General features: G+C 35.6%; 1 protein-coding gene across 1 annotated transcript; it reads right to left on the bottom strand.

Moving 5' to 3' along the window:
* Positions 1-260: 260 nt before the first annotated feature.
* LOC133516188 (juvenile hormone epoxide hydrolase-like) lies at positions 261-9,024 on the bottom strand. Its single transcript, XM_061848980.1, has 7 exons — positions 8,818-9,024; positions 5,383-5,559; positions 4,398-4,646; positions 2,829-2,975; positions 1,343-1,688; positions 674-905; positions 261-558 (listed from the first exon to the last, which is right to left on the bottom strand). Exons 1-7 carry the CDS (start codon positions 8,926-8,928, stop codon positions 360-362), a joined length of 1,461 nt encoding a protein of 486 aa, XP_061704964.1. The 5' UTR covers positions 8,929-9,024; the 3' UTR covers positions 261-359.
* Between the last annotated feature and the right edge of the window lie 624 nt (positions 9,025-9,648).

The raw sequence follows: 9,648 nt of genomic DNA, 5'->3' as shown, positions 1-9,648 counted from the left end.
CGAGTGCCAACATTGCATTTCGCCCTTAAGACAAAGAATTCTTCTTAAAATCTAACTTAGATTGAATTTCGAGGTTTGCAAGGTATGGTCATGAAATATGGGCTATAACCGCGAAAATCAAAGTTCGTCAATTGTGTGCATTTTTCTCTGTCACTAATTACGTCTTGAGAGTAAAAGAGAAAGATCCCCGCAATTTGCGAGTTTCGGTTTTCGTGGTAGGTTCCCAGATAAGTGTCACGATATAATACTGGCCCGTGAAATCCAAGGAGATACAAATTATAATACTGGAAATACATATTTACTTGTTTTCTTAACCAGCGATTGGTATTGAACTTTACGGCAAAAATTTATGAACGACTTTATTGTTTTATAGATTTTACAGCCAAGAAAATATCATCTGCCAAAATTTGAGGCTTTTCTAATGCAGCAAAATGTCCTCCAAATTTGTAGGTTGTGGTACCTGTGAGGTTTGGATACTTCCATCGAAGTAACATTTCAGGATAGTAAAAGGGTTCGTTCTCTAAACATAAGAACCATGTTGGCACTGATGTTGGGATCCTAAACAAAAAAAAAATGTCGAGCTTAGTTCAAATCAAAGTGTTTGTCCTGTAAATTTACAATACTTAAGTAAGTTTTACTAATAAAATTTTATTTGAAAATCAGAAATATTTACTGCTCTAATATTAATTCTACACTAGACACCTCCTTGTAGATTCTCATTGAGGTTGTTATACTTTCGGTGACCCAGTACACCATCACATTATCGATCAAATCCGTCATACTGCCATTAAAATACTTGGCCAGACCTCCGTCTTCGAGAAACTTATTTTCAGCGTCAGTGTATATCATTATCTTATCAAATATATATGTTGCCAATCCCACCGGAGACTCGTTTAATGTGATACCTGAAAAAAGAAATTCACTAGCTTCTGTTTCTGAAAAAAAAAAATACCCTACGTCCAGTTTCGGGGCTCGAAATAGCTGCATTATTTCATATAAATCGGTTCATTGGTTTTATAGAGATATAGACAGAGCTACTTTGCATTTATAATATAATACTGAGGATACGTGTATTATTACAAAGTTCATATTTTCCAACACGACCAAAACCATAAAGACGAGCAAATTTAGAGGCCTGAGGTCTCGTAACGAACCCCCTGCAAGGGGGACGCCCAAATTATCTACCGCACTCATGCAATTACAACTGCACGAGGGACAGAAGCCTGTATACAGGATATTTGCAATCATGATAAGCGTTTTAGTTATGTTATATATAGGTAAATTCAAGGTAAATGCAGGATAATAATATAGAAAAGGTTTAATAATCGATCACTTGTCTTACCAATCGTATCCGGTTTTGTGGCCTGTAAATGACTGTACCCCATCTCTTCAATCAAAAACTCAATTTTTTCCTTTAACGGATAAATCTTCTGCCAGTTGTGAGAATCTAAAATCGTTGGCCAAACAGCTCCCAGCACCCGTCCAAATACCGAAGGCTTGGCCAATGTTAGCGGCATATTGGAATGGAAGCCTAAGACCTCATTGGGGAAGAGTGTAGCCATTATTGAGCCAATCACGTGACCGAAGTCCCCACCGTGAACGTAGTATTTGGTAAAACCCAGGCGGTTCATTAGATTTCGCATTACTATAGCGACTTGAAAAGGACCTAAGCCAGGTCTGACAGCTCCCTAAAATTGATAAAAACACAATTTTTACAAAATATTTGTACAGTGGGATAACTTACTTCATTAAATTGTTCTGCATTATTGAATATAATTAAAAATAGTGCTCACACATTGCATCTGCCCGTATTATACATTAATAAAATCCAAAAGATGTAGTTAACAATAAAGTATTAAATATAATGGTGTTTATGACTATTTCCAACTAGCAAAATTGCTAATACGAAATAATACTAGGTATGTATGTATGTGTTTAATTAAGAAATTTCGATGCCACTATTAGGTGGATAATGAAACATTGTGATACAAGTATCCTATGTTGGCTCACATACACGAAACTATATTATGCGCGCGAGCTGAAAGCGAGCGCTCTATAAGAAAGCCGATGTGTGTAAATGACCAATGCACACACGTTTCATAAACAAACAAAAACAAACAAACAAACAATAATTTATTTGCAGAAAAAGGGTAAAGATTACATGTGTTAGTGTAAAAGAAATACGTTTCATCTTTTCCAACTGTTTTAAACAGTATGCAAATACAAAGGGTATTCATTAGAATTTAAATTCTTAGGATAACATTAGAGTAACATAACATCAGTAAAAAAAAGAGGCAGTAATATAGAGAGTAAGAATCAGTTGGAATCAGATTACAATTAGAAGACAGTAAATAGTTTAAGAAATTGTTGTAATATCATCACTCCGTATGGTTCATAAAATCATTTACATTATAAAAACAGCGATCAGTGAGCCAATATCTCAGTTTTTTAGTAAATTCCTTGCCATCGAGTGCTTTTATTTGTACTGGTAATTTATTGTATATTACAATACTCGCATTGTAAGCGTTCCTTCTGTAAATGTCAGTCATGCAGCGCAGTTGATTTAGATTTATTCATACGACGTTTTTCAACACACTTGCGAGGAAAAATTTAAGAAGGCTCCGTTTCCATACCATACATATTATTAGCAATAGTTAAAATCTTAACTCGATCGGATTATCATACATAACCTACCGCACAAGTGCGATAATATAATAAAAATAAAAAAGTACGCGTGCGTAATATCTAGAATTATGAGCCTAAAAGCTATTCAATAAACTCCACGTTACGAGCAAGTGTGTTGAAAATAAATGTAAACAGATACATACTTGTGAAAAACCGAATCCTGGCAAACTGGGCACGACAACTTCGAACACGAAGTCGTAGTCGGGTCGTTGAGTTGTTAACAAAGGCGCGACATCATAGAACTCGCGGAACGAGCTCGGCCAGCCGTGCAGCAAGATTATAGGGAGGACCTGAAACACAGACTTCCCGTATATCTTGGATAAGGGCAAAAAGTTACTCATGAACTAGTTTCTGTCAATAACAAAGTTTTGAAGCATGTTTTGTTTCAGACTATACTTTTTCTCACACAGATATCAACAATGCATCGAGGTAGGAGCATCTATATATATGTATGTATATATATAGATGCTCCTACCACGCGCGCTCTATCGACTCTACATTAAATGCTCGCTCAGTACGCAGATGCCGACATGTTTGCCAATAGTTTAGCGTACCTATGCAATACTGCTAGATACTTTCTAAATTCGAATTATTGTAATTAATTGGCTGAATTTCTAAATTTTATCTTCCTTGACATTTTATATATTCTAAATATTGTAACTAATTGACTGAATTAGTAAATTATATGTTTCTTGACATTTTATCTGTTTGCATGTTTTTATTTTTTTATTTTCCAGGCATCTATTATTCTAGTGTGTAAGCGAATTGGTGTAGTACTACTGTAAGCTTGCACTGCACGCGCTTGTTAAATACATAAATATAAATATATGTCGAATAACGACTGGATCATGCCATCTATGAGGCGTTTTATCACGCCATATTTGAGAAATAGATCAAGCCAGGGTATTACGTTACACCGGAGTGGCGTTCGACGCAGTTCCGCCAAGGCGTCATAGAATACGCTGTCAAAACAATTGAAAACGAAAAAAAATTAAAATTATGCTATCAATCACTCATAAGACGAGAACGGCAGAAGATGACGTCGGTGACGGTTCCTAGGTCACACCCACTGACTGGCTTAAGATAAGAAATGTAACGTGTGCTATGATTTGTAATCAGTCTTGTCCAGTAAAGACTGTCAGTTGAACATCGTATTTCATTGAAAGCCCTCGTCATCCACTATTGAAGGTTCTGATATGCTGTCGCTAGTATGATATGCCCAGAATTCCCGACTTATACCCATTATATGTATATACCTTCGTCAAATACCCACAACAGAAAGCCTTATTGAGCCTACTGTGGGACTAGGTCGATTTGTGTAAGTTTATTCCATAATATTATTTTAATAATATATATTTCTAGATCGAAGAGAAGCCTAAGTAAGAAAAGTTAAATTATATAATGGAAATATTGACCGGTTTGGCCTAGTAGGTAGTGACCCTGCCTACGAAGCTGATGGTCCCAGGTTCAAATCCTGGTAAGGGCATTTATTCCTGTGAAGAGCATGGATATTTGTTCCTGAGTCATGGTTGTTTTCTATGTATTTAAGTATTTATAAATATTTATATATTATATATATCGTTGTCTAAGTACCCTCAACACAAGCCTTATTGAGCTTACTATGGGACTTAGTCAATTTGTGCAGTAATGTCGTATAATATTAATTAATTAATTATTTATTTATTTTATTATAATAAAAAAAATCTTATCACCTTCACATTTTCAACCTTAGGTCTAACGCGCATAAAATGCAAGTCCAAGCCTTGCACGTTAGTCCTAAAGTGCTGAAACTGGTTAAAAAAACGCTCCCGCTCCTTTATCTTGTACTTGTACTGCCAAAAGGAGAAAATTTGTTCCCGCGCTGAGGAATGCACGCCGTATGTCCACGCGGTGTCGTCAAAAGATTTATGTTTTTCTAAGCGGCGGTGGTGATCAAATTTTTTCACAAGCTGTTCTTGCATCTGTTGAAAGATATTTTACTTATCATATTACACAGATATAAAACTTACACAATTCAAGAGTAGAAATATGTATGTATGTACTTAAGACGAAAGTGGGAGGACTCGTGCGAAATAGCCTTTTCATACAAAGGTACGTCCGCATTTTCCTCTCTGTTTGTTAACATGATTTAAAATATTTTGATACAATTTCTTATATGTATATCAACCACAGCTATATTCCTCCTCTACGTATGTTTTTTTTTTTCGATTTTTTAATTATTATAAGAATTAGGAGCATTTCAAATTTTGCATGAAATCTGTTTTTCGTTCCTAATTTTTACAATAATCAAAAAAATAAACAAAACAAACATAGGGTCATAGCTTTGGTTAATATACATTAAATTATATACAATTATTTTCCATAATGTCAATATCTAGAGAGGAAAATACGGGGAACTAGGTTTGTATAGAGAAGCGGCCGTCCTTTTATTTCTTTTATTTTTTTAAAGTTATGTCTTAAATAGGACATAGTATGTATATGTAAAATTTATTCCCATTTATCTTAAACTTGAATTATTAAACAAAACTTTTGCGGTATGTTTATATGCTCTATGTTTTACTCTGTTGTTTCGTCACTATTTATACAGGCCAAAGTAAATTACGTAGTCAGTTACCTCGACGAACACTGTACCCACTTTACATCGGCCTTTCCTGGCCTTAAGTGCCAGGTATATAAATTAAACGTATGTCAACTTACAGCATCACTAAACACAATCCTGAACGGTCTAATCGCTGTATCTTGGCTAAGTTTCGTGTGATTTGGGCCCCACCACACGTCCAGGTCAACTGCGGGCAGCTCCGGGATATGAAATACGACTGTGTATATAAGATATGCCACTACCGCTACGATGATAGAGATCACTGTTAGAGTAACCTGCAAATACACGTTAACATTATAGCAACAGGAAAATTAATAAAAATATATATTAGTTAGGCTAAAAATCATGGCAACAGTACGTAACTGGTACCTAACCAATTTAATTGATCTAATCGTAACCGTAAAACAATTCTAAATAAAACCGGCCAAGAGCATGTCGGGCCACGCTCAGTGTAGGGTTCCGTAGTTACTCTTCCGTCACAATAAGCTAAACTGGAGCTTAAAGTGTAGTAAATGGTACCTTTCACCCGAGTTAAACAAATAGGCAAATTTGCAATGTGCCTAATTAAAGTAAGTCTTTTTACTATGAAGGGAAAACTTTTTGCGATAACTCAAAAATAGCTAAACTGATCATGTCCGCTATAGTTTTCATTTAATGTCTTTCTTAAGCTATACTTCCACGATTTTTTTCATATTTTTTTGACCTATGGTTCAAAAGTTAGAGGGGGGGGACACATTTTTTTTTTCTTTCGGAGCGATTATCTCCGAATATATTCACTTTATCAAAAAATGTTTCTTGAAAACCCCTATTAGTTTTGAAAGACCTTTCCAACGATACCCCACACTCTAGGGTTGAAGCGAAAAAAAAAATTCACCCCCACTTTACGTGTAGGGGAGGTACCCTAAAAAAATGAAATTTTTATATTTTATTGTACAACTTTGTCGGCTTTATTGATTTATATATCCATGTCAAATTTCAGCTTTCTAGCACTAACGACCACGGAGCAAAGCCTCGGACAGACAGACAGACAGACAGACAGACAGACGGACATGGCGAAACTATAAGGGTTCCGTTTTATGCCATTTGGCTACGGAACCCTAAAAAGCAAAATTAAAAATTTTGGAACTATCCGTTAATTTCTCGCTGATAATAAGGTTTTAGTTTTTCCAACTACATACTATTCCGTACAAGTCAAGCTTAGGATTACTTTAAAGCTATGTTTACTTAGATCTATTTATTGCGAATTCAATGGATATCTATTTATACGTAAAATTATTATATCAATATTTTACTTGGGCGATGTTGGTCACCAAAGGTGAAGTTAGAGTGTAGTTTTGCGAACCCTTATTTTCAATAAATTGTAACATTAGCAATGATAACGGAGTTTGACAATTTTTATACGAGATATTAAAACTTATTTATTATTATTGGAGTTTGTGGGCCTTTGAGTGCCACGTCGACCAGACAGTGATCTATTGTGACAGCCCTTTAAAGTTCATTAGTTTCATTACTAATGCCCGTTGAAACCAGGAAATTCCAGATTCTTTGGGCCGTAATGTTCTGTGACTCATAGGGTTGCAATACGCGCCGCCCTAAGAGGGTACTTCCACAGGAACAGAGAATGTGCATTGCAGTCTCCTCTGACTCCTTGCAGAACCTGCTACTAAAATTTAAGGTGGAGTAGGTTAGCGAGCGGAGTTTTTGCAAAGAAGTAGTGCTTTTTTAGATTACAACACGACTGCTAAAAAAATTATTAACAATCTTGAGGCTATTCTCGAGGGTCTCCATTGATTGGAATTGAAATTGCTTCTAAAATTCAGCAATATTATGTTTGAGGCAAATTATCGATTACTTTTTTTATATAAACGTAAAAAATTAAAATTCAAAAACATGATATCCACGCTCCTGGGCACACATCCATCTTGCACACGCTTACGATTAGTGAGAACTGTACCCCTAGTGTAAATAAATTCGATTTTGAAATGTGACGTACGCGTTTGCGTTTAGTCTCATTTTGTATTGGATTTAGAAACAGCGCGCCAAGCGGGACGTTTTGGAAACTCAAAATCCTATACAAAATGAGACTTAACGCAAACGCGTTCGTCACGTTATGATGTCGATAAAATTTACACTAGGGGTACCTACAGAACACAGACATACTGGGCCTCATCAAAACTGAGCTATATTTGTATACAAAAACCATTTTTCCTACTCCTCTACTGTTATCTGTCATTTATGCATTCATTAACACGAATATTAGAACATACATAAAAGGTTTCAAGAAGTCTATATTGTCTATTCCTCATAACAGCACTTGTGCTTTTAATCGCTATAACGTTACTGCGATTAATGGCTACCAAACTAACAAAATCAAAACGAATACAGTTTTAAACTAAGTGCATTGGTGCCAACTTACTAAATATTCATTTGGTTGCATAGTAAAAATAATTACTTCATAAGTCAGAAACACGCATGTGACACCCGTAATATAGCAACACCCATAGACTACGAAGACCGCTTAGCGTTGTTTGTTAGTCTCCGTAGGCTACGGTGGCCAAAATCGAGAAAAAATGTCCAAAAATTTAATTTAGCATGTAGCCAGTACCAGGGCCTCATGAGTTACGAGAATGTGTCGCTGACCGGCCGGCCGCGGCCCGGGGCGGGCCGGGCGCGTAACAAGGTATGCTCGCGCGTCCTGGCTATATACTTTTGCTTTGTTTACCTAAATTAAGATTTATTTTTGTTGACTCGTAGGAAAAGTATTGTATGCAACGTTGTATAAGTAGGTCAAAAAATGCTCGTGGCGTATTCCTTTACAATGTTCGCCTACGCCTTCGGCTCCGGCTCACATTGTAACTCACACCACTCACCTTTTTTGACCCTTCTTATACAACTGTTGCATAAAATACTATTACATGACCCGCTCTTCATTAATTAAAGTTAATCGTATATTGACGTCACTTAAGGTAATTTCTTTAAGAAACGTCGGGAAGACAATCAGCTACAGCTACCTATTTTCACAACTTTCGCTTTGAATACCTATACTAGTTAATAGTTTAATAAGTGCCGAATATCTATATTTAACATGGTGTTTGACAAGGTGATATACAGTGCGTTAATAATTATTAGAATAAGGATATCCCACCAAAAACATTTTCATGTCAAAATGTCGATATCGTCTCGAGTGAGTGAGTCAGTGAAGAAATCCGGGTTGGATTTAAGTCTCAATAAAATCTAAAGTTAAGAGCTATGCAATTGAAACTTGATATGTTTAATAATTTCACTATTGACATCATACTCCGTTTTCTTTATCTGGTACAATTCAAACCCAAGTTATGGGGGTTCAAAAAAACGACGAAGCGCTTAGGGAAAAGATCTTGGCGAATAAATTCAAACTTTGCTTTACATTTCATTTTATGAAAATATTGTAACTAATAAATAAGTTGTACATTTAAAACCAATTAATACGGTTTACTGTACCTATACGAAAATTTGAGCAAATCTTTAGTATATTATTTATAAAGAATACTCACAGCGCAACTACTATAACTCTTTGCCGTTTTAATAACCTTATTCTTTTTTTTATTGGAAGTTGCAACTTTGTCGTCTTTTTTCTTTCCTTTTTTTTGTTTACTGACTTCCATTGTGCACGTCTTTCGATCTTAATTATTAAATATTAACTACCTCCTACGAGTATTGACATTATCTAACTGTTATCGTTTTATACCAATCATTATGAAACAAGTGCTATAGGAACTTATCTAATCCTTATCAATTTTGTTCGGATTCGTAATCAGGCACCTAGGAGTTATTTTTTCTGACCATTGTGATAAAAGTGCATTGCCGCGCTAATTAATCTCGGATTTTATTAAAGCGGACATCTAAACTGCTGTAATCCTCCAACTTGCGTTTTCATTTGGATTATATGCAGAATAATATATTTTTTAAACACATTTGCTCAAAATGACGTTTTTATTCCACCGATTTTTGGCTCACATAATCCTAGATATTAAACACGCGTGCTTTTTCAGTATGTTATAAGCAAAGAGTAAAGTATGTATTATAACACTCGTGCTTTTTAGGGTTCCGTACCCAAAGGGTCAAACGGGACCCTATTACTGAGACTTCGCTGTCTGTCCGTCTGTCACCAGGCTGTATCTCATGTACCGTGATATCTAGACAGTTGAAATTTCCACAGATGATGTATTTCTGTTGCCACTATAACAACAAATACTAAAAACAGAATAAAATAAATATTTGAGGGGGGCTCCCATACAACAAACATATTTTTTTTTTGCCTTTTTTATAAATAATGGTACGGAACCCTTCGAGGGCGTGACCGACTCGCACTTGGCCGGTTTTCC

This window comes from Cydia pomonella, chromosome 3 (genome assembly GCF_033807575.1).
Source record: "Cydia pomonella isolate Wapato2018A chromosome 3, ilCydPomo1, whole genome shotgun sequence".
Taxonomy (NCBI): Eukaryota; Metazoa; Arthropoda; class Insecta; order Lepidoptera; family Tortricidae; genus Cydia; species Cydia pomonella.
Note: the sequence above shows the minus strand (reverse complement) of the source record. Positions and strands in the feature narration are given on the sequence as shown.

Bases quoted from the DNA above. Each gene is read 5' to 3' on its own strand.
- LOC133516188 (XM_061848980.1), bottom strand. From the start codon at position 8,928: ATGGAAGTCAGTAAACAAAAAAAAGGAAAGAAAAAAGACGACAAAGTT. The intron at 1,689-2,828 runs GTATGTATCTGT...TATCAATTTTAG, and splicing joins CAGGATTCGGTTTTTCACAA to GGAGCTGTCAGACCTGGCTT. The intron at 559-673 runs GTAAATATTTCT...TTTTTTGTTTAG, and splicing joins GTAGAATTAATATTAGAGCA to GATCCCAACATCAGTGCCAA.